At 39.4% G+C, this 25,061-nt stretch overlaps 1 protein-coding gene across 1 annotated transcript in view; it reads right to left on the bottom strand.

The window, feature by feature from the left end:
* Positions 1-25,061, bottom strand: part of khdrbs3 (KH domain containing, RNA binding, signal transduction associated 3) — a 174,007-nt gene that overhangs the window by 76,073 nt on the left and 72,873 nt on the right. The window contains exons 2-3 of the mRNA XM_085396525.1: positions 16,695-16,813; positions 6,597-6,713 (exon numbers count right to left, since the gene is read on the bottom strand). Of these exons, the coding sequence (XP_085252651.1) occupies positions 6,597-6,713; positions 16,695-16,813 (236 nt within the window). The remainder of the gene's footprint in view (positions 1-6,596; positions 6,714-16,694; positions 16,814-25,061) is intronic.

Here is a 25,061-nt window from a genome sequence, read left to right on the forward strand (position 1 = left end):
TAGTGATTTTGATGATCTTGCAGCAGCCAGGTTGCTTTAATTTGTCATAAGACTCTAGAATCGCTAGGAATTTGAATCAGAATGAGGAATCTGAATCAAAACCAGAATGGTTCTTATTGAAACCATTCCCAAGCCTATGGAACGATAAATAATTTCCGTTCACTTAACTTGTTTTAGGCTAAGCTAATGTAACCTGACTGAAGAATGACTGGGCTGATTGCAAAGTGCCTTTGTCTCACTTATCTAACTCTGGAGCACATAACGACAGACTAGATTTTACTGAAGAGTAAAGAGTGAAGAGTAATTTAATATTTTTATGAAACGTTGGTTACGTATTGTAACCCCAGATTCTATGAGTATAGGCGCAGCCCTTTAAGTGGGTATTCCCCTTGTGCGCGCAGCACTGAAGTATTTTATTCCACGCCCACCTGCTGTGTGGGCCTCACCCTGGTCTAGTATAAGTTATGGTGAGACCAGGAAATCGACTCTGCCGTTTTTCTTCAGCCAGCCAGAAGATGTCCAGCGAGACCATCCGTCTGTGTCCATCCTGCCAGACCGGCTACATCATGTCGTATGACCGACATGCCGTCTGCGTGGGCTGCCTCGGTCCTCACCATGCAGACCTCGCCCTCACACCTTAATCCTATTGCCGCTCCTGTTAGCTCCTCCCGCCAGAGGAAAAGCAGTGGAGGTCAGCCTTTTTCAAGGGATGCTCATCCACCCCTGGCCTTCACATGTCGGCGAGGACGCCGCTCCCAGTTGTTGGTGCGCTGCTCCTGGATCTGCCTGGCATCATCCAGGAGGCAGCTGGTGAGAAGGGACTTTCCGTCCCTCAGCCTGCTCCACCCCCCCATTGGATGATCTGGCGGGAAGGTATGGCTCTGCTCACTCTCGTTGCCCAGATCCCATCTGGCCCCAGTTCCCGGCGGTGATGACCTACCTCTCTGAGGCAGCAGCAGAGCCAGCGAAGATTAGAGCGCGGTCTCTACCTAGGGCTTCACAGAGGGCTTCACAGACCGGAGTTTTCCGCCTGTTCCCCCTCTAGAGCCGAGCCTCGCTTCAGTTTTCGGCACCAAAATGACCAAGGTCGTTGGACAGCAACCGGCCCATCCCGCCAAACTTGACCAGCTGATAGCAAGGTTCACTGATCGCGCACATCAATGCACTGTTCAGTCAGCTGCAGTGACTAACAACACTGCCTTGCTAGCGTTTGTCATCTCCAGGAAGGTGGAGGAAGCAGAGCTGCCAGAGGAGCTGAAAGGCTTTCTCTGTAAAGCCGCTGACGCGATTCTGAATATTTGCGCCACTTCAGTGGAGGTGTGTTCCTCTCGCATCGCTGCCTGGCAGACGATGGTTCAGAGGGCAACCTGGCTCCGCCTCTTCCCTCAAAGATTATACAATCTCACAGGGAAATAGTGCAAGCAATTCATAACATAAAATTTAGAAGCTTAGTGGAAGATAATACTTTATGTTAAGGCTTTAGTCTGCATACTGAACAACTCCATTTATATGGATTTATGTCTGGATGAGTAAATTAATCTTTTGCATGTTAGAAAATAAGGTCCAGGTTGCAAAAAATGGTAGTTCCACTTAAAGATTTTTTTTTTTTTTTTTGATTGAATCAGAATTTTGGCCTTCAGATTTTTTGTCCTTGGTTTTTTGTCCTCTCCCATCCAGGTCAGTGCAGAGTTTCATAGGATCACGACCCTGAACCTTGAACCAAAGTTCATGTCATCGTTGGACTTGTATTCATCCAAACTCCTGTCCTTGTTTCAAGCCAAGAAAGGTGCTGCTGGACAACGCCACAGAGCACAGTTAAACCTTCTGCTTCAGGTAAGGAAGATTGCATTTTCTAACCACAAAAACGTTCCAACACAGCATTGAAGAGGCCCTTCCACTAAAAACGGCTTTTCTTAGGTTTCTGTTCAATATTTTAGCTCCACAGGTGTTCTTACCTTGATGGTGGGTGTGAAAACAGGTCAACAACAGAAAAAAAATAGTTATGTTTAAGCTAGAAATGGTAAGTCATGTTTTAAATGTGCAAATTTTGCCTCAGTTGAGACTTCCTGTTTTACAGAGTGGAAATTCCATCGAGAAAAAACGAGAAGTCATCATCAAATGTCTCATTGACCATCTGGGAGAGGATCCAAGTGCCTTAATCAAAACCTTTGAGGTTGGCGCAATAAATCTGTTTTAGGAATATTAGTAGTTTATTTTAGCTTGTGAGATCATAGAAAAGTTTTAAGATACTGTTCTAAAGAAAAAAAGCAAACACTTCAAAGCATACAAAAGAATAGCATTTGCTCAAAGATTTTGGAGCAGTGTCCACATATTATGAGTACCGGTGATGTCATACAAATGAAACTTTTTGTTTCAATGTTTGGAAATATGTGAGCTGAAAACAGTTCTTTCTCTTTTTAAAGGACGGTGCTGATGCTGTCTTCGTTGAAGAGGCTTTGGCTGAGGAGGTGATGAAGATTTACCTGCTGCAGAATCAAGACAGGTCAGGCGAACCTACTGATGTGGGTATTGTTATTGAAGGCGTTACTGTTCTGGGCAAACTTGGGAATCTGAGCAAAGCCTGTTGCTATCTTTTGGGACTGTGCTATGCTCTGGATCTGAAATACCCCAAGAATTTCAAATGCACATTTGAAGCATTTCAAAAAGTGTTCATGGAGCTGGATCCAGGAAACCTTTCTGTCAAGGTTCAAAGACTGAAAAATGACCTCTGTTCATTGTAGACAAAATTTCACAGGGCTGTTCTTAAAGTGTTAGACTTGTTAAGTGACATGTAATGCTCATCAAAAGGTTCAGTTGCGGCATTACATTGTGTTGACATTCCTGTTCATAAATAATGTTTGTACCATAAACTGTGTTTTTGTATTAACTTTCCAGATTCACATTAAGGTGTAAATGGGAGAGTATCTTCTGTTTGTTTGTTTTTTGTTTTTTTTTTAGCGCAATCCTTTTTGAAACCTTTTTATTTAAATTATGGATGTTTTTTGGTCACTCTTTAGTTATAATCTTCCCAATTTTTTGGAATCAAAATAAGATGTTCAAAAACTATGTCACAGTGCAAAATTTCTTTTTTTTTTTTTTTTCAGGATTTATATTTTTTTGGGATCTTAATTTTATTTTTGTCATTTGACCTTTTCTGAAAAGGTAAAGCACTGCGTTCACTTGAGCCACTTTTATTCTTTGTATGGCAGGTACATTTTTCTTGTTGTTAGCATCAATATGCCAGTTTTACAGAGTTTTGTTAAGCATGCCAATTTGGATGCAATTTTATTATATAAGGCTGTTGTGACTGAAATTTTATCCAAGTTCTATCCACTGAATGTAGAACAGATTTCAGCTCACTGTGTTCAGAGAAGGAATCTGCTAAAATCTGATTCACAAAAAAGCTGTTTAAAATAAATCATTGTGAACAATGTTGAACTGACGTGGTTCTTTTTTCCTGTGGGGTGTGTGTGTGTATGTGTGTGTATGTGTGTGTGTATATATATATATATATATATATATATATATATATATATATATATATATATATATATAAAAAACACTTAATTGTAATTAATGTTTTTGCTTAAGTTAAGTTAAAAATATTAAGTAAATTGAACCATTATTTAAAAACAAATAATTGTAATGGTGTTGGTTAAATGTGCCAAGCATTTCAGCATTTCCTAATTAATATTTTATGTATTTTGAACTTTTGGTTACTGTTGTTTTGACTTACATTTTCAATTGTATTTACTCAATTTTGTATGTTACTGTAACATCTTTAATTGTTCATAACAACTTATTCCATTTTAGTTGGATTTACTCAATTAATAAGGTGTATTTAAGAGATGTGATTGTTTTTGCATCTACTCATTATTTTTGAGTGTAAAAGTGTTGCACCAAAATATTTAAGTAATTATCAGTTTTATTTCTTAGAGTGTATTTGAAAGCCTTAGTAAGTGTGATGTGAATGATATTAGATAATTATTGCAGCTGATATTCTCACCTGCACATATAAAACTGTATATACCACACTGTGCTTTTGTTATTATTATTCAATCTTACTGTCATTTTAAAATAAAGGTTTCATTACTGATCAGTCACCCCATGCTAATTCTTTACTGACAACCATCAATAATTACTTCTTTTTTTTTTTAAAAAAGGAATTTTTTAGTTGACTTAAAAACGCGTAGCTAGGGTTAGCATTGTTACTGATGATGATGACGTAGACCTCAGAGGGTTAATTGACTCCTTAAAAAAGACTCATTATGTTTGTTTTCTGTGATTGTAAACCACGTATATTTTATATTTAGATTAAATAAGTGGAAGGGATTAACAATTATGCAAAAACGTAGTTTTAATTTTATAGGCACTCATTAATGGCCACCTATTATTTACAGCTATGTACAGTTGCATTTGTATAGTCACATAATTATGGACTATACAAATGCTCTTTAAAAAAAAAAAAAGAATTTGATGGACTATTTTTTTTCTTTTGAATTTTCTAAAATAAGCACAGGGTCAAAAATATACACAGGGTGAACCTAATATCTGAATTCATTGTCTCTTAGCAAATTGCATCTTAAAACTTCTTACTGACCACCCAAAGCTCTTTATACTAAAATCTACATTCACCTTTTGAACTCTCAGTGCACTTAGGTGCTTTATCCATCTTGCATGCATACTTATGGTTAATGTAGTAGAAATACTATAAAACCTAACCTGTGAGGCTGATTCTGCAGCTTTAAACTGATAGCTAAGTTATGGCTGTTGCTGTCGTGCCACTGTGAAGCACAGGCTACTTATTTTCAGTCATTTTTATCAGGTCGATCAAATTTCAGCGTATTTTATCATAATATTTCAAGGAAGTTAGTGATAATTATGTTTCTGACGATGCAGAAAAGAATATTGAATGTTTTATTGGTGACTGCAGCTTGCAGGAGCAGCATTTATTAGAGCAAACAAAAGGCAGGGCGTTCTCCACCCTGCAATCAGCTACTGTCTCAAATGACACACTATTTAATTCAACGTGTAAATCTGTTGCCACAAGGTGCAAGTAAAAGCAGCACTTTAGTACAATAGTACAAAATAGTGACCTATTGTCAGTCAAATGCAAACCGAAGAGTAGCCAAAGTAGTGTTTTCAATGGGAATTTTAAGTGAAAATAATATCTAGCCACTTTAGTTTGACAATAATAATAATGACTAAAGCCGCGTATCCTTCAAACTCTCTGGAACCTGCACAATAATGTTACATAACTGAAAAATATTTTCCACCTGGGATTTTGTGTCTTAGGTCGAGCTTTTTATCCAGCTGCTTTTACCACCATGAGCCCACATCAGTAATTTCCCTCCATCGTTTGCGCTCCCTGTCATACGGAAAGCAACTAGTGAGTGCTGCAGCGATGCTCGGTGGAGTCATTTGTTTGGATCACACCACCAGCTGCTAGCATCTCCTCCTCCGGTGCGTTCAGAGCCTGGTTGTTGCTTCCACATTTAGTGGGAACAATTTCCTCACTTTAGTTTACTGAAATATACTTTATATATTTTTTAGAGTATTGTGCTTTGTTGGAGGTTGTTGAAGTAGCTCCCTTTTTTCTAAATCGTCAGAGGCTGACGAAGCTTTTGCTGTCAAACATGTCTGAGCTGGTCTTACTGTTGTGGAATGCTAAGTCATAATGTCGATGCATCATTGATATTATAACATGACACCTTTATATCATGAAAAAATATATGCAGTACTATCAGAATTCTGAGGTAGTCTGAACACAGGGAACTGACTTGTGACGGATGCAATGTAGCCAGAAACCCAGGGGATAATTCTAGCAGCAGTTTGCTTTATATCACCTCAGCTTTACTCATACAATAACTTCTTGTTATTGTGGCCAAACAATTTAATCTTTGCCTCATCTGACCATAAAAACTTTCCTCGAGAAGGTTTTTTCTTTGTCCATGTAATCAGTTACACATCTCTTGCATAGAGGCTTCTTCCTTGGGCAACAGCTTCTCAGTCTATGGCAATGATAACCTCATTCAACTGTACACAGTGACACAGGTGTTCCAGGCCTATGCCTTGCCGGTTTATGGGTTATTTCACACCATTTAAACCTTTAAAACTTTCAGATCTTAGTCAAGTGGTTAAACTCCTCAGTAACTTGCACAACAATTTGAACTGTTGGTCTTGGTACATGCAGTTCTTTAGAAATGATTAAATTATTCTTGACTTGTCTAAATCCACAATCCTTCGCCTTGGCTCTGATAAGCTGAAAGATATTTTGGAAATTTCAGTGCCACTGAATCTAAGTGGGTGTGCATATAAAAAGCTTACAATGTCTCTGGGAGGCCAAAAAAAAGTTGAGCAAAGCTGAGACAATAAGACAAAGTTGTTTCATGTCATTTTATGAAATGAAGAAGATGGGCTCCTCACATTCCCCCTTTTCTATGGGAGGCATTGCTTAACTCTAAGGTTATATCCTGTTCACTTCAAATCTTTTTTAAGAGTAACAGCAGAGCAAGTTAAAATGGGTTGGAGGTGAAAGAGAGCAAAAGGAGCAAGGCAAGCACGAATACAAATGAAATAACCGACTGGAGGGTTACCTTCTCTTTGTCTCTCATGGATCCTTTACCGAGAATTGACATCTTTGTGAGAGTGTCCTCCTGTAGTCTCTTTAACGAGTTCCCGCGTGGCCCGAGGAGTTTGCCAACAAAGTTAAACTGCAACAGAGAGCAAGAGAGCACGGATCAGTCAGAATCTGTGTGTTTGAGATAAAGAGCAAAGACTTTTATGTCAGTCGCATGTGGCTCAACCACAGATTGAAGCTAATGAAAACTTATCAGTGGTTTTCCTCTTTCATATTTTGATAAAATCACTGAGGAAGCATTTCTGAGATGTCTTATCTGAGGTTCACAAGGTCACCTTTTCATGGGCTGTAATTTTATAGCACAAGAAAAAGCTGTGTGGCTCCGGCCAAAAGTCTTCAAAAAAGAATAATAGCACATGACATTCAAAAGGCACTGTTGCAAGGTTCGGTTTCAGGAGTGGCACAAACACCACGGTAAAAATATCAGTGATGAAGTTGGCATACACATGTTTCATATCTCATAATTACTAAACTGCCAAAAAGATCAACACTTCCAGAAAATAATGCAGGACTTCTTTATCTGTAAATAAAACACGGGACCTCCTCCAGCAAGGTTTGGAAGCTGAAGGTGAAAATCTGGGAAAAGGTGACCTGGAGTCAGGAAACTGTAAGAGAGGAGTGGAAGAAACCGAGTAAGGATTTCCACACCATCCCCACCGGAAACCTCACCTCTATACAGTACATACATCTCTTTGGGCAATAAGCTTGTTGCATGTTATCAAATAAACTCTTAGAAATTATTTTCTTTTCAAAATTATTGTCTTTTATTCATCTTAAAAGTTGATTTCTGCAAACTTTCATTGTCATCTTTCAGATATGATTCTTGACCATTTTCCCCAAAACCAGAGACACACTGGTTTACACAGGCTCAGTAGTAGCATCTCCTTGTGACTAGAACAGATCGTTTTACTTTAGTTTTTGTTTCAGTCTCAGCTTTTGGGGTTTTTTTAATATAAAATGGGGAACATCTGTGAGATGTTTCTAAGTACATACTTTTAGTTTGTTTTTGTTTTTGTTTCATTCTCTAGTTGAAACAACTCAAAACAACTTCATATTTTTCAGTGACTAAAAATGTTTTTCAGGTTTTATTTCTTAGCTTCTTAGTTCAGTTAACTACAATAACTTTATTTCAAAGTGATGTTATATTATGTTATGTTACATTACGATTTGTTACCAATATTCGACACAACGCAGACTGCCAGGTTGGAAAAAAGCGAGCTTGAATCTTGATCTGAACACTGAAATTGTCTATTTAACAAAAACCAAAAACAACTTCTAACAACCAATGCAGAAAGCCAGTAGGACAAGAAAGCAGGAAATACTGAGTGCAATGTACCAAAGAAAAGACTGAGGGGGAATATAAGACACGCACCAGAGACAGGGACACTGAGGCATAGGTGAACTCCAAACAACAAGGGAAGAACAAAAACAGACAACCACATGAAGAACTTTCCCTCAACATAAAATAGAATAACAGCAATAGAAAAAAAACCCTGAAATACATAGATACAATAGATACATTTTATTGGGAGAGATGATTTTGATGTGAATGAGCTAGCCAAAAAACCCAACAGGCAGCATATAAAGGAAGAAATGACTCTCTATCCTAAGTGCAGTTTTTATTAACAAACTTGGGCAGCCAGTTTTATTTATTGTTAATTTTGCAGGTGATGAAGGCATAAGAACATCTCCCCATGAGCTTTACCTTGTCAGTTGATGACATTCTCTCAAAGATTGGTATATTTGAATATAAATGTTTCCGTGTAGCATTTCTGGGCCATTGAAAGCTTCTGCAGCTACATCACTTCACAAGGTCACTGCTTTTCAAGTGCAAAAACACAAATGCTACACATTGCCATCTCCAGTGTTGTGCACAGACACCTACCAAAGTCAGAGAACCTCATCACAATTTCACCAGCAGCTGAAGATGGTCAGAGAGACAAAAGGGGAACGATGCATTCCTCCTCCTCCTCCCTGTTTTCCCTTTAACAGTGAGTTATACAGCTGTCTCCTTCCACTATCTAGGTCATCAATTAGCGAGCAGGAGGTTAAAAAAAAACAGCCAGTTTTGTTCTACACCTCACCTATATCTCTCCTGCCTTTTGTTCTGAACGCGAGTGCTTATTAGGAAGCTCCTGCCAATTCCTGGGTGAAGGATTTGAGAAGCAAGCTTTAGTGATTCGCTCTAATGCAGTAACTGACTGCTGGGTTTTTATCCCGGCCAGGCTGAAATCCAGCCGCTCTCAGATACAGTGTGTTCCTCCAGCTTTTGTAATTACACAGAGTCCTGTGCCTGGATGTGATTGTACACTTAAAGTAAATATCATCCCTCAATGGCCAAGCCTGGGACAAGCCAACTCCTAAAATATATCACGACTCTGAGACAATTGTGACAGAGACTATTTTTAACACTAAGATGTGCCATAGTTACATAGTGCAGGCGCACAGGCTTCTGGGTAATCTTAGCTACCTAGGTAGCATAAAAGTCTGTTAACAGCTGGGGAGGACTCTGTTGCTAGATTCAAGAAGCGTAAAGACAGACTGAGGATGAGGAGAAGAGATGCTCAGAACTTTGTGACTGAGAGAGGAGCGGTGACTGTTCAATGGAGGTTTTTAAGAAATGAGAGTGATTCTGCTTTCGTCTAACGGGTGACCAAATACTTCAAAAATACACGAGTACTCATTTTTGGCCACACCGCCGAGCATTAATTTCAATGAGCGTGATAATGAGGCACTGGTGTTGGCCAGAGGGGCCGATGGCGCGAAATGGCAGCCTCGCTTCTGTCAGTCTGCCCCAGGGCAGCTGTGGCTACAACCGTAGCTTGCCTCCACCAGTGTATGAATGCGAGAGTGAATGAATAGTGGTATTGTAAAGCGCTTTGGGTGCCTTGAAAAGTGCTATATAAATCCAATCCATTATTATTATTATTATTATTATTACTACTGGTACTGTAAAGCAATAAAAGAGGAAAGTAAAAACCACAGGGACATGAGGAACTGAACTTCAAAGCAAAGCAGAAGGTAAACCAAGAATATACTCAAACAACAGTTATACACTAGGGCTGCCACGATTTGTCGACTAGTCACGATTACGTCGACTATCAAAATCGTCGACGACTGATTTAATAGTCGACGCGTCGTTTGAAACTTTGTACGATCACAAAAGACGCAGGAATAATAGCAGGATTTAAGAGTGTAATAACGGACTGAAACAGAAGATGGCAGCATTGCATGTACAAGGATGTCAGCTACCGTTAAACCCCGAAGAAGAAGAAGAAGAAGAAGAAGCAGCTGTGTCCCAGAATTCATAGCGCGGCCCAGTGCAGTTTCCAACAATGGCGGCAGCTAGTTAGTTTTAATGTTACTCTTATTATTCTTTCTGGGTCACAAAATAAACGTTTAACATATTTTCAGGTGAGAATGTAGCTGTGTAAACCTCAAATATCTGCTCAGTTTATCAGGACACCACATATTTTCAAAAGCGCTCCGACGTTTTCAGAGACGTCTGTTACCCACTAGCTCGTTATCGAGCCAGGGGCTAGGCTCACTAGCGCCGTGAGAACACCGGACTCCCCGCAAATCGTTTTCAAACCCACCGCCGTCTTTCGCTACTCAGGTTAAATATATATGAGTCACTTAGATAACTTAAAATGTTATTGTTTGGCTTTTTTTTTTTAGTATTTTATTTGTTCCTGAGTAAATCGGTTTGGCTGAGATTAAAGTTATAGTTTTTACACAGCTGAATAAACGTCAAGCAGACAGCTGATTATCAGAAGTGTGAGATGCTCCAGAATATACTCCAGTGTCCTGTTATATTTTAGATAGCAAGGAGTTTATTAAACTTCACCGAAACAATCTGCAAATTTCATTAAAATTTAATAAACTATCATCTTGTCTTTATTTTTAGTTAGCACAGACCTTAAACACTTAAAGCTGTAAGCTAATGATAGTTATATAAGAGCAGATGCTGCTGGTGCAATAAGCTGTAGTTTTACGTCCAATGGATGATGATCTGATTAGTCGACTAATCGCAAAAATAATCGGTGACTAGTCGACTATCAAAATAATCGTTTGTGGCAGCCCTATTATACACACAGAAGGGGGAAACATAAGAGTCACGTGAAAAGTAAGAACCACTAAGAATTCCAACTACCATTGTCCTTCATGTAAATATGTAAAAATTGTCTATGTTTCTGTTCTGTGTCTTCTATACTGTTTGTTTGTATATGTGTCTTTCTTGCTGCTGTTACACCCAAATTTCCCCTTGTGGGACAATTAAAGGATTATTCTATTCTATTCTACAAGCATCAATCATCACAAAAACTCTGACAAAATGAATTGTCAGGTGAAGAATATTCAATTCAAAATTATCTACGCAAACAAAGCGCGCGCCCCCTCGAAAGGAATCGAGTTTACAAAAGGATGATGAAAGCAGACAGCGGCACCAGGGCAAACAGAGGGTGTCAGGAAATGTTGTAAATGTGCTGAGTTTAACCGATGTCCTGAGCATCCATCATTTCCACCTGGATGGAGCTTTGATCATTGAGCTGTGCCGTCTCCTGAACAATGATTTGCAGAGCCAGATCACACAGTTGACATCTTTGCGCATTACCAAAGCTTTTATGCACCCTTTCCTTCCTCCTGACAGGTTGTGTATCGGACACGACGTCCGGGATGTTTGTGCAGATATCTCAGTCCTCTGGCTACCAACTGTGTGTACCCACCGATGGGTAAAAACGCTTGAACAAGCAGAAAAGAGTATTTTCTGATCAGGAACAAAGCGTTGCTGTGTATACTGTGTACAAGTGTAGCGTAGAAGCCCTATCAAATGTGCATACATGGGCATCAGGCAGAAAGCAAAAAGAAGCTAATTTACAGGGAGAGAAAATCAGACGGGCTGTGAAACAGAAATGAATGCAGACATAAATTTACTCTGCTGGCAGAGCAATTGAGGCTCAGTGGAATAAGGGACACAATTAGAGAGAAGCTGGCTTTCTGCTGAGCTGAGAGGACAAATGCCCTTCTTCATTTAGATACAGTGTTTTCTACAGAGGACAGTTTAAATAGAGACAGAATCTACTCAAAGAGAAACGTGTCAGGGTGCTCTTCGTTTGAATTCAGATCCTACACACTGTCTCATTAGTCTGCGCTAACCACACAGTCTACACCTGAAGAAATCCCCCCACCAGCATCCTCTTCAAGACCACATTACACTAATTAGACAAATTAACGTTGTATTTTGTATCCAATCACTGCATTGGATCTTTTTGTTACAACAAACAAAAAAAAGCACAAAAACAGAATATATAAGGCTCATCAGCAGGAAACCAAATTCTGAAATAGTTATTTTGATCATCATTTTAGAGGAAACAATATTCTCTGTTTTTTGGAGGGTTTTGTTGCTCTTTCTATGAGTGCAGAGCCATAGTTTAATGAAGGAGCTGCAGAAAGGGTGAGAAATGGCAGACAGTGATGGGGGAAAAGATATTTAGGGCCTCGGGCATTTATATAAAAATGGCTTTAAATGCCAAAGCATTTCGTTTCCAAAAATAATTGGTCAAGTTTGAGGCCAAGCATGGGTATTGAAGATTAACACTGACACAGCTAAAAGCATAAGGTGTGGATTACCAAGTGGGCGAATTGGCAAACCTTTCTAGGTTCTGTGGTAACACTTCACTTTGGTCATTTTTTATGATATAATATATACAGTACCACTAAAACACATCATGTAGTTAGCTTCAAAAGGAACTCAAGTTGGGTAGCTAAATATGAGAAATTATAGAGTACTGTGCAAATCTCAGTGGACCTCAACATTATATCAAATATTTACTATATATTCTAACATACTTGTAAGAATTGCACAAACTCTGTTAATTGCCTTCTAAGCTGTAATTGTATTTATGTTTGCAGTGTTTCAAAAAATTGTTGCACCCATTTCCTGTTTTTCAGTAAAATATAAAAGAAATGAATGATGGTCCAAGTCTTTTTACATTTATATACTATTCTTTAAAAAACTGATAAATAAAAATGTAGCACTCCAGCTAATAAAGCCATGGTTATACGTATCACTGAAGGAGTCAAGAAGTAGTGTTTGGTACTCAAGCTAACCAGCTAACTAAGTTAGGCCATAGAGGGAAATCAGAAGAATACTAACACATATCACCTCATTTATTCTCTGGACATTTTGGGGAGTTTGGAGGGTTTTGTGACCTCCTCTCTATCCTTAATGATGAGTTCATATATATATATAATCTGATGCCTACGTAGACGTTTTTTTCCTATAATCTGGCCTTAACAATGTCAGAAATCCTCACTTCAGAAGAAGTAGAAGAAGAAGTAATGAGTTAGCAGGAGGGTGGCCCTTGAGCTAAAGCAGCTTGTATTAGACAGTGAATGAACTAAAGTGTTGCACCAAGATGAAAAATATAAAGAGGAATAATTTGTAAGTGCTAATAAAATTAACATGCTAATAAAGCTATTCTAATAGGTCTCAAGGATAAAAAATGGGCAAACAATATTTCACTTGCCAGTAGAGATATTATAATACCAGTAAACAGTTTTGCATGTATGGTCTCTGAAAGCTTTCAGATGAAATCATTTTCATGGTGCATTCTGGGTTTTCCAAAAAAACAAAAGCAAAATGTTTCTGCCATGATGTGTTCAATATTGACAAGCAATGCTTATGTTTCTTAAAGCTAGGTTAAAGCCAGCTGTGCTCAAGTGGTGCATGCACATTCCTAAATTGTGTTGCCTTCATCATATAACCCCACAGTAAACCTGTTTTAATGTAAAAGTGTGGCAGGACGAGATCTTTAAAGAGGAGCAGAGCAGCTCATTTTTGCCCCATGGCTATGCAGCAGCTTAATCCAGTCATGTTACACTAATGTTACAGACAATATAGTGACATGATGTAATGGCATGTGTTTGGAGCTATTTTAAGTTTGTGGCTGTTTAAACAGGGATCATGCAGTAAATGTCACAGAGAAGTCTTAATCCCGTTATTTGAACACATCATGAGGCAGTCGGTACATCTGCACACATCTCCTCATATGGACCGTACTCCACATATATAAGTCTATACTGAGCAAATAGCTGTAATCCCTGCTGTTTATCAGATATCAAAATCTGTCTGACTTCCAGTGTGATTGATGCTTTGGGGTTTGGCTAATGCTTCCGTTATCAGGAAGGATTATATGACTTATGAAAACCTGCCCGGGCTTCTGTAGCCGCTTCATGTCATTAGACTGTGTGAGAGGATTGTGCTGCTGCTTTCTGTAATCACCAAAAAAAACAACCTGATGTATTTAATCACAGGTTGTCACTTGCTGCTCTGTTGTGCTGTTACTTGAATGAAAAATAATAATAAGATGCAAATACACAGACCCCTCCCTGCCAAAAAAAAAAAAAAAAAAGTTAATTGTTGTATTTTGGCCCAGCTTGTTTTCCCAAACCAAAAAATTGTGGATGATTAGAAAGAATAGGGGACACAGGAAGAGAAAGGATGTCTGATTAATCATGCTTAACTTGAAGGGGGCGGGAGTGGTGGTGAGTACATCTGAGCTCTTTTCATCATTTGCTGAATGTATTACTGCAAGTCTGGCGAAAGGTGTGCGCACAGAGAGCCAGTGCCGAGTGATTATGCTGAGGACAGCAGGACAGGAGCGACAGCAGAAGGATAAATCACAGCTCCCAGCCCAGAGAAACGCCACAGTCTGAACTGGAAATAAACCGGTGGGACTCCTTACGCCTCACTAATGACCTGTGGTGCTTTGTGCCAAAAGAGAGCTTTCTAGGAGAAGGCCTACAGAACCAAGAAGGGTACAGATGAGCTCTGATAGCGCATGGACGTTCAAAAGGTAGAATATTTTTAGTTCCTGGGTAGGCGTGACATTATGTGTCATAGTGATTTATGTCGACAAGGGTTCGATTAAACGTAAAAGACAGCTAACTTAACAGTACTGCCATGTTCACAACACCCCGCACCACATAGTGGATCCCTTTGTAAGCGTCATTCTTTCCAGTATTTTAGAAATTCTAAATAATTCATCAGTGTTGGGTATTAAAAATCACTGCTGACACACGGCTCTATCTCAGCCTAGAATTTGCTGCATGGTGTCCTTGCCTGCTTCATTTTGATAAAAAGCCGTGTTTGCAGACGATGGATTTAACCTCTCTGCACGTGCTCCTAAATGGCCATTTGGAAAATGGCAGTGCCACTTCAATGCCAGAAGCCAAAAGGTGATGCTCGCAGCTCAGGAGAAAAGCCATTCAAGTCAGACAGATCACTCTTGCCACTGCTACCTGTCAGATAGAACAAATTGAATTTGTCTTCCTCCGGTGGCTTGTAGGAGCTCTAAACAGCATATTAGTGGCTCTACTTATCAAAGTTGTCAAAGCAAATCTGTTTAGCTGTGAACCTGGGAGACTCAGATCAGTCTCAGATAGCATTACACACATATGTATGTCATACACAGGCAGCGCTAATTGAGATTATTTTATTTAGCTGAATTACTTTGAGGTTTACAACAGAGTGCATCTTAACCTTACCGGATGACGAATGTATCGTCTTTCCACAGTACAGACAAAGACCTTTATATGGAAATCTAAGCTAAATGTGGTTTTACTTTTTAAACACTTTGAGTTCATTTGACTATTATTTAAACAGATTTTTAAAAACATGAATGAACATGAAATGTGCTTTAAACAGCTGCAATGTCTCAAAGGCTTTAGCTAGCAAAATGTTAGCATTACATGCATTATTATCTATAGAATACAACTATGGAGACTGCATTAATGTAACATACAGTACGTATTGATAAATTAGATTTGACTCTATTTGAATTCCTGGTGTATGCCTATACAATTCACAAAATGCATCTATCTATAGTTTGTCAAGGTTCAGCAGGGGATTCAGTCCTTAAAAATATATGAAATCCCTTTTAAGCCTCAGACAAATTCATTAAATAAAAATTAAAGAAAGAAAAGATGGAGCAAACTGATTTTTAAAGTTTTAAAAAGATGTTACGAGGGACCATTTTTTTTGCATTTTTTTGTAAAAATTTCGAGTTTATAATATTTCATTAAAAAGTACATAAAGTGTTAACTCCTGTTTGATCTACAGTCTTTCACAAATACAAACTAAGTGCTACGTGTGAAATAATAACAATAATAAAGCATGGTGATGTTTATATGCTGAAATGTCACTCTGAGTCTGGTGTTGAGATTGATGAAACCAAACCTAGAGGTTTGTTGGTTCAGCTTTGTCCTCTCCAGTGGTATACTGAAGGTTGCCGCTATCCTTCCCGTGGGGGCTGAGATGAAAACTTGAGCGATGTCCCCCAACTAGGAGCAGCCCTCTCACTTTTACACCAAGCCTCCTCATCACGCTCCCAGTGGGAAATCCCTGTCACGCATCGAGCTTGTGGCTCCAGTAAATGCAGCTGTCGATGAAGGCTCCTGCTAGCGGGTGAGGCTGAAGTGCTCTCAAATGTGCCAACAGTATTATCACTCAAAACGGCTTTACATGGAGGTCATTGTGAAGCCGACCGTCCTGGACTCTATATTTGTGACTTATGGGCCACATTGCAATCACGTTCTCCCCATACAAGCTATGTCATACTATCGTTTGACATTCAATAAAATGAAATCCACTGCGAGGTTATTCGTTGACAAATTAATATACAGATGCATCACAGCGCCACTGACCAAGGTCAACACAAAGGAGAGTTTGGTGCTGGAGAGAGGAACAATTAGAATTAAAGTTACACATTTCAAAAGCTTAAACAGTTCTTTAGACAGAAAGTAACCTCCCTAACATCGTCCTACCCCAGTTCTGTCATCCGACTCTCTGCCTGAACACCATCTACCGGATATGCTACATCTAATAACATAAAGCATCAACAAAAAGTGTCAAGTGGCTGTTGGAAGGAATTTAAATCAAAAGTAGAGCCACTGTAGTTGACTTCATTATCTATAAATAACGCAATCTAAAATTCTCTATCTGTGCACATCACATTCTTGGAGAAATCTCTGGTGGTGATACCATAGCACTTACTTTAGGAAACTGCTTGACTGGTATTAAAACTTTCTGGCCCAGTTTCATGTTCTTGTTGATGACGACATCGATGAACTTCTCCTCCTCCTTCCCCTCGTCTTTCTGAATTTTTTCAATCTCTGGAAAGAAGCAAGAAAAAAAAAAGATGAGCTTGTGTTGAAAAGCATGAACTTACAGGTCTGGAGCAGCAGAGAAGTACTAGTGCAAAAAATACATATCTTCACTGAAAGAATAATTGAAGTTTCTTTTATTTTGGGATGCACTGTTTTCAGCACAAGAACAAGATGAGAGTACATCAGTATACGATAGCGGTTAGCCTTGCCTGTCATAATGCCTGGAAACTGCTACACTGGCTACTTGTGTCACACAGTAATGAACACAAAACTCGCTTCTGGTAAAAGCTTTTTCTTCAAAGTCCTGAACTGTTCAACCTCAAGTGAATGCTGCTTCTCAAATTGCTGAGAAAATGTCAAAAGGCTCCTTAAAGTTTTTCAATTTGACACATTAGGATTGTGTCTTTTTTTCAAAACCCAGCTACAGCACATTTACAAAACACACAAACACAGAGTAAATTGTTACTAAAAAGCAAATATTTAGGTTTTTTCTCCTCTGCAAGAACCTCAAACAATTTTACAAGTAAAGCTTTGTTTAGAGGAGTGTTTTTCATGATTTTCTCCAACTTTTCTAATACACAGTAAAAGCTATAACTATCAAACTGTAAACTATAAAATTCCACATTGCAACCTAAAATTGGGCATAAATGAAACATGAAAGAATATGGAAATCTGGTGCAGTATATTAAATCTTTTTGCGTCACTGAGAAGTCATTTAGTGTCGTTCTGAAAAAATAATGTTTTAACGAGCTCAAACAAAACAAGTGTTTTAAAGGTTGGAGATGATCCAATGGAACCTAAACCCCTGACCCTATTACCTCGAAGCCTTGCATACTAAAACGGTATTTTATTATGTTTACTCATGTGATTAAGCAGAATTGGCTGAAATCTGTGTCTTTCAGAAGCTGTAAAAACTTGAGATTTTAAGATATATTTATGCAATGTGTGATTTTGTGAACATTTATGGCATCATTGTGATGCCATAGGGCTGACATAGAGTGCGTTTAATAAAATGTGTTTTACAGCTCTCCCCATGGTTTCTTGAATTTTTTTTCAAGGTCAATTTTGACCTTGGGCGCTAACAATGAAGGTAAAGGTCAAATGCTTAACCAACCTAGGTACTCATGTCCCCCAAGACCTAGTATATTGTTGTGAAGTTTGACTAAGATCCATGAAAATTGTGGGTAATATAAAGTTTTGACCTTGACCCGATTTTCACCTAAATTAAATCAGCTCGAGCTGTTATTGGTTTCCACCATCACACAAAATGTGAAAACGATATCTTGAAAACTGTGGGTGCTAGACTGGTAGCAAAGACAGACAGCACCGATTACATACCCCCTCACTTCAGGGGGAGAACAAAATAAACACAACTGAACCAGTGACAGCAGTACAGTATGTTCTGAGTCAGTTTTAAGTACTGACCTACTTTAAATTACTTCTGAAAACACATTTTTTACAGTCTTATTTTTTCATGTGCTTTTATTATATGTGATCTTTATCTTAGATTTCTTTTTTATTGCCTGCTTATAATTATTTCCCATTGATATATTGTTATTGTATTATTCTTTCTGCTTTCTGGCTTTTGTTCTTTTACTGGTATTCATAATTTCTCTTGCTATTTTATGTTTTCCATTGCGTATCCTTGTTTCTTGTTACTTCTTGAACACTTGCTAAGCCAAAGGTTGCTGGTTTGTTTCCAGTAGGAAAGGGCATCTGGTATAAACCTCTGTCTAATTGAACATGCAGCGTAATCCCTTGTGGCGAGGGAGCAGCTGAATGTACCTGATTTTTTCAGGTGGTGACTGTTTCCACTAATAACTTCACCTGTGAGTCTGAATGAAATTAAACCCTCACTAACTAGTTCTTTCTACTGTTTCCTTGCAGTCTGTATTTACGCATTAAAATGCCAATAAAGGTTTCCAGTCACGTGAAGAAAAGCAATTTCTTCACCTGCTCTTATCCACTGTTGCTTTGTTTTGTTGTGAGAGTGCAAATGAATGCAGAAGAAACTCAAATGAAAGCTGTCTGTATGCAGGAAAACTGCTCCGTCTGCCACAATCTTCTAATCATATCATTTCTTGTAAACTTTGCTGCAGGGTGACAGCAGCCATCCACCTTTCTCATTCTGGCAGAGAAAGCTGCAGCATGAAGGGTGAGTCAAAAAGAGGGCGCTCATTTAGCTCCTAAATATTTTTGCATATTGAAATTGTTAATACAAAAAAAAGTGCTCAAAAGAATGAGCACCTCTATGAGAGCAGAAGCTTTGGCAGGTGTATGTTAACACAACACCACAATCATGCCAGGAGCAGCTGTCCCAGTAAATTTACCCCAAACTCAGACCATTCGGTGATAAAGAAACAAGAGATCCAAATGTCTGGCTCTGAAGGCCTCAGTTACAATGTTAAATGTTAAAGTTGCAGACGGTACAATTAGAAGAAGGCTGAACAAGTACAGCTTGTTTGGAAATGTTGCCTGGAGCAAGGCTCCAACAAAGCATCTGAACAACTCGCAAGACTTTTGGTTACAAGACGAGACCAATGTTTGGCCATAGTACACATCACCACGTTTGGTAAGAACCCCGACACAGCATACAGCGGGGAAAATAAGTATTTGACACATCAGCATTTTTATCAGTAAGGGGATTTCCAAGTGGACTATTGACACAACATTTCCACCAGATGTTGCCATCAAGCCAAATATTGAAGTCATACAATCAAATCAGAACATATAAGTATACAAGTTAAACCATAATAAATAAAGTGAAATGACACAGGGAATAAGTATTGAACACACTTTATTCAATACTTTGTAGAAAAGCCTTTGTTGGTGATTACAGCTTCTAGACGCCTCTTGTATGGATAGACCAGTCGTCTGCATTGCTCAGGAGTGATTCTGGCCCATTCTTCCACACAAACGGTCTTTAAATCTTGAAGGTTCCTTGGGCCTCTTTTATGAACTTTAATCTTCAGTTCTCTCCATAGATTTTCTATGGGATTTAGGTCAGGTGATTGACTGGGCCATTCAAGCAACTTGATTTTCTTTCTTTGAAACCACTTCATTGTTTCCTTGGCCTTGTGTTTGGGATCATTGTCTTGCTGAAATGTCCACCCTCTTTTCATTTTTAGCTTCCTGGTAGATGGCAGCAGATTTTTATCCAGAATGTCCCGGTACATCTCTCCATTCATCCTGCCTTCAATAATATGAAGTCTGCCAGTACCCCTTGCTGAAAAGCAGCCCCAAACCATGATGCTTCCACCCCCAAACTTGACTGTTGGTATGGTGTTCTTGGGGTGGTGAGCAGTGCCATTTCTTCTCCAAACATGGTGTGTAGAATGACTGCCAAAAAGTTCAATTTTGCTTTCATCTGACCATACTATAGTCGTCCAATAATCCACAGGCTTCTCCAAATGCTGTTGCGCAAATTTTAACCGAGCCTTGACATGCTTTTTGTTCAGCAATGGAGTCTTGCGTGGTGAGCGTGCATGGATGCCATGGCGGTTCAGTGCATTGCTTATAGTTTTCTTTGAAACAACAGTACCTGCTGATGCAAGGTCTTCCTGAAGTTCTGTCCGAGTGGTTCTTGGCTCTTGGAGAACCCTCCTGATTATTCTTTGGACTCCTCGGACAGGGATCTTGCGTGGAGCACCTGATCGTGGCAGGTTTATGGTGAACTGATGCACTTTCCATTTCCGGATAATGGCCCCCACAGTGCTCACAGGAACATTCAGCATTCTGGAAATGCACCTATAACCATTCCCATCAAAATGCTTTTCAACGATAAGATTACGAAGATCTTGAGAGAGTTCTTTGCTTTTACCCATCATGAAGTCTTTCCTGTGTGCCTTCTGGGTAATGAGGAGCCTTTATAGGCCATCAATTAGGACTAAAGCAGCTGATATCAATTAGTACTGATAGGGGACAGGATTTCTCTATCAATACTGACAGATTTCAGGTGATCTCCTGGCTTTCTATGTCATTTTGCCCCTTGTTATCTCCATGTATTCAATACTTATTCCCTGTGTCATTTCACTTTATTTATTGTGGTTTAACTTGTATACTTATATGTTCTGATTTGTTTGTATGACGTCAATATTTGGCTTGATGGCAACATCTGGTGGAAATGTTGTGTCAATAGTCCACTTGGAAATTCCCTTACTGATAAAAATGCTATTGTGTCAAATACTTATTTTCCCCACTGTATAAGCACTATCACATCAAACCAACTATCCAGAATGCTGTTGGTGATTTGGGCTTGAAGTCACTGAATTGACCATAACATGCTTGGTTTGTTTGGTAAATCTCACTGATCATAATCTGTCAACAATAAAATTATTGCTTAATTAAATTATGACATTTGTTTGTGTAATACAAATTAGAGGCTCCATGGTGTAATGGATGACACATTTGCTTATCTTACCTCACTGTGACTCCTGTGATGCATGTGTCACATGAATTTAAGGTGAATGAATTACTAAATTACCAATAAACAGTATATAGTATATATAACAAGTGATATTCAAAATTCATTATTACCATGATTATAAAAAAAATAAATTGAGATGCTATTGGGACTCTCTCTGTGGGGACACAGATCTTTTCTAAGCCTGGAAATGGGAAAGAAAATGACCCTCATCAGTATATTTTTACTGTCAAACTCTTAGTTCCCTTCAGTATCACCCATCTCACCTATTGGCTGAGTCACAGCCATCATTAATACTTTCTAATTTGAGCAGAGACACCGATTTACTTGAGCACACACGACATGCGCTGCAGTCTCTTTCATGTTCCTGTGGAAAAAAATGAAAGGGAGGACACTGGCACTTGCACCTCCAGGCTACCAAAAATACTGGCTGTCACGCCTCTTCTTTCGGGAGAGGGAGACTTTGATGTATTTGGAGATGTAACCTTGAACATTTAATCAGATGGATAACATCTGTGTTTCAGCGCCAGGAAAATGGTTTTGCAGAGAGGTGCAGGAGGGGTCCGCGACAAAAGACTCGGGGCTAAAAGCCCAACAGGAGGAAAGGGTGAGGGAGAAGGTGAACTCCATCACAGATTTATGTCTCCCGCACAAAATGATTTTCCAACAGGACAAAAAAAACATTAGATAAAACCAGAACAATCAACCTTTGTTTTTTTGAGTCGAGGTTTACGAAGACGACTTGAGAATCTGATCTGACAGTGATTAGATGAAGGCAAAACAAGGTCTGTTTCTGTTTCTATAAAGTTGAACACACTCTGGTTTAACACATCACATGAGCAGATGCACCACATACCCGTTTTTCAATTACAAGAGCTGACCATATCAGCTCTGCAAACTAGAAACTGCGAGCCAATTGTAATTTCCCAACAAAGCTCTGCAGCATTACATTAGCAGAATGTAATTAAAACCTTTGATACGAGTTTTAACGGGGATAAAAGAAGTATCAGCGAGATGGAGATATCTTTAAGCTTTGGTTTATCCCAAAGGGGGCACGGAGTTAATGTTTTTCTGAGAAAAAAGACAACATTAATATTAATGCATCACCTAGCAACATGCCAAGACATAGTTTCCTCCTTTCACCAGGCTTTACGTTGGGAGACAGTAAGTGAGACTGTGATTCAACTGCATCCCCCCCTCAAGCTTACAGCACAAGAAAACGCTGTATTTCAAGTCCAAATGAGCCCCAACAGGGCAGTGCAATCAATCAGCAGGTGTAATAGGCAGCCAAAACAGCAGTTTCAAATGAGCTCACCCTCTAAACATGGCATCAGAATCAGCTAGTGCAAATTAACCAACCACAGTTTCCTTCAAAATCCTGTTTGCGGCACAGAAATGTAGAAAATGTGGAACTGAGAAGCTCCTCCACCTCAGAGTCCTGCTCACACCAAAGAGATGAAACATGCATCACTGACACATGCACTGTGTGCCTGTTGTTTTCTTTTTTCTTTCCTACCAGCTCTATCAGATTCCTCTGTTCCAACTCAATTTGCTTGTCTATGCACGAGGCACGACAAAAACCTCTATTGAATTTTCACCTAGGGCTGCTCGATTATGGCAAAAATGATAATCATGATTATTTTCACTGAAACTGAGATCTCGATTATTTGACGATATTTATTTAACCATAACAATGTATTGAATAATGACTTTAAAGATTGTCAAAAAATAATATAAAATAGTGTGCAAATACTGATAACAGTGCAAATGTTTGCAATATAAAAAATAAATGAAAAATGTAAACATCTATGTTTAGTGAAATTTGCAGTGTTGCTCTGTGGTGCAGCTACGACACTGTAGCAAAGTTTACACACTATGTCTACTTGATCCACGTCTGACTCCGCGAACCCATAATGTTTCCACACCACTGAAGTTTTTTTTACCTCTCTTTTCAACCAGCAGTCACTCTCCTCTCCAAATAACTTCTGCTTAGCTTTCCGAGCTTCCCTCGGGTCCTCTTAATCAGCGGTCCCCAACCCCCGGGCCTCGGACCGGTACCGGCCCGTGAGTCGTTTGGTACCGGGCCACGAGAGTTGAGGCTCAGGTGTGAAATGTATAGTTTTCAGGGTTTTTATCTGTTTTCAGCGTTATTTTGTTTTTTATCGTTTACTCGGTTTTCCTGGGTCTTTTCACGTGTGTTATGAATAAATTTTCTTTTTTTCGGTACCGCTACTAGTTTTATTTTGTTGTATTTATCCGCGACACCTTAAAGGCCGGTCCATGAAAATATTGTCGGGCATAAACCGGTCCGTGGCGCAAAAAAGGTTGGGGACCGCTGCTCTTAATTGTTGTGACACGTGTTCGAAATGCAGAGAGGTGCGCTCGAATTGCCACACGGAACAGCACGAGAATAAAGCATGAGGGAGGGGCTAATAATCGGCTCAGTCATTTTTAATGATCGTTGAAAGCCCAGATCGTAATCATGATTAAAATTCGATTAATTGAGCAGCCCTATTTTCACCCTAACTTCTTGCATCTGAAATTGGTAAATGGTAAATGGCCTGTATTTGTATAGCGCTTTTTCTAGTCCCTAAGGACCCCAAAGTGCTTTACACAACCAGTCATCCACCCATTCACACACCCACTGGTGATGGCAAGCTACATTGTAGCCACAGCCACCCTGGGGCGCACTGACAGAGGCGAGGCTGCCGGACACTGGCACCACCACTCTGACTACCACCAGTAGGCAACGGGTGAAGTGTCTTGCCCAAGGACACAACAACCGAGACTGTTCAAGCTCGAACCGGCAACCTTCCGATTATAAGGCGAACTCCCAACTCTTGAGCCATGATCGCCCCTTGTTTAAGGTACGCTCTCAGAAACAGGGGTACAGTAAGAGTCTCCCTGCAAATAAAACCTACATAAATGTACCATCTCAGGCTAATTTTCTGGACCAAAAAGGTTCCCAAACTATTAAAAGTTACACCTGTAGACAGTGTTTCCTGATACTGCAACAAGAGACTAATTTTACTTTAAGTTTTTAAAGATTTTATTATTGTCTAACCCTCGTTCACAGCATGTCTTTTGTCTTGCCTCCTTCCTCTCAACCCCAACCAAACAATGTTAAGAAGACTTGACCTCTGACTTGACCTTGAGGTCGAGGTCACTAAGGCTACGTCCACACGTACACGGGTATTTTTGAAAACGGAGATTTTCCGTTTTCGTTTTAAAAAATAATCCCGTCCACACGTAAACGTAGAAATGAAGGAAAACGCTGCTAGGAACATGCCAAAGCAGCAGGTGGCGCTATATTCTTAACCATGTAGAAATGTTGGCCAATCAGAAGTCTAGAAGCCCCGTTGGGAAATAGTAAACAAGGATGGGGCACAGAAGCAGAACCGAGTCGTATGTGTGGAGGGACAGTAACTGTGTGTATATGTAAGCATTTAAACACTGCAGAGAGTAGAATTAACAGAAACAGTATTGTAGAAATTCATTTCACCGAAATAATAACGTGGCGCACAGTGTGACGTCAAAAAAGGCGCACACCTTTGACGCTGCGTTTTCTGCGTTTTTCTCGTCCACACGTAAATGCAAAAACTGAGTTTTCAAAAATATCCACCCTGGCCGGAGTTTTTAAAAATCTCAGTTTTCAGTGACCGAAAACGCCGTTTACGTGTGGACGAAAGGCGCAAACGCATAGAAAAATCTGCGTTTTCAAAAATACCTGGGTATGTGTGGACGTAGCCTAAGATTCAACCTTGTTTGAGATTTTTAAAAGAAACACCTATGGTATCGATGTGAAACTCCTACGGCACTTCACATTCACAA

Source organism: Rhamphochromis longiceps, linkage group LG22 (genome assembly GCF_057381845.1).
Source record: "Rhamphochromis longiceps isolate RC_006_pf linkage group LG22, R_longiceps_female_GT1.1, whole genome shotgun sequence".
NCBI classification, from domain to species: domain Eukaryota; kingdom Metazoa; phylum Chordata; class Actinopteri; order Cichliformes; family Cichlidae; genus Rhamphochromis; species Rhamphochromis longiceps.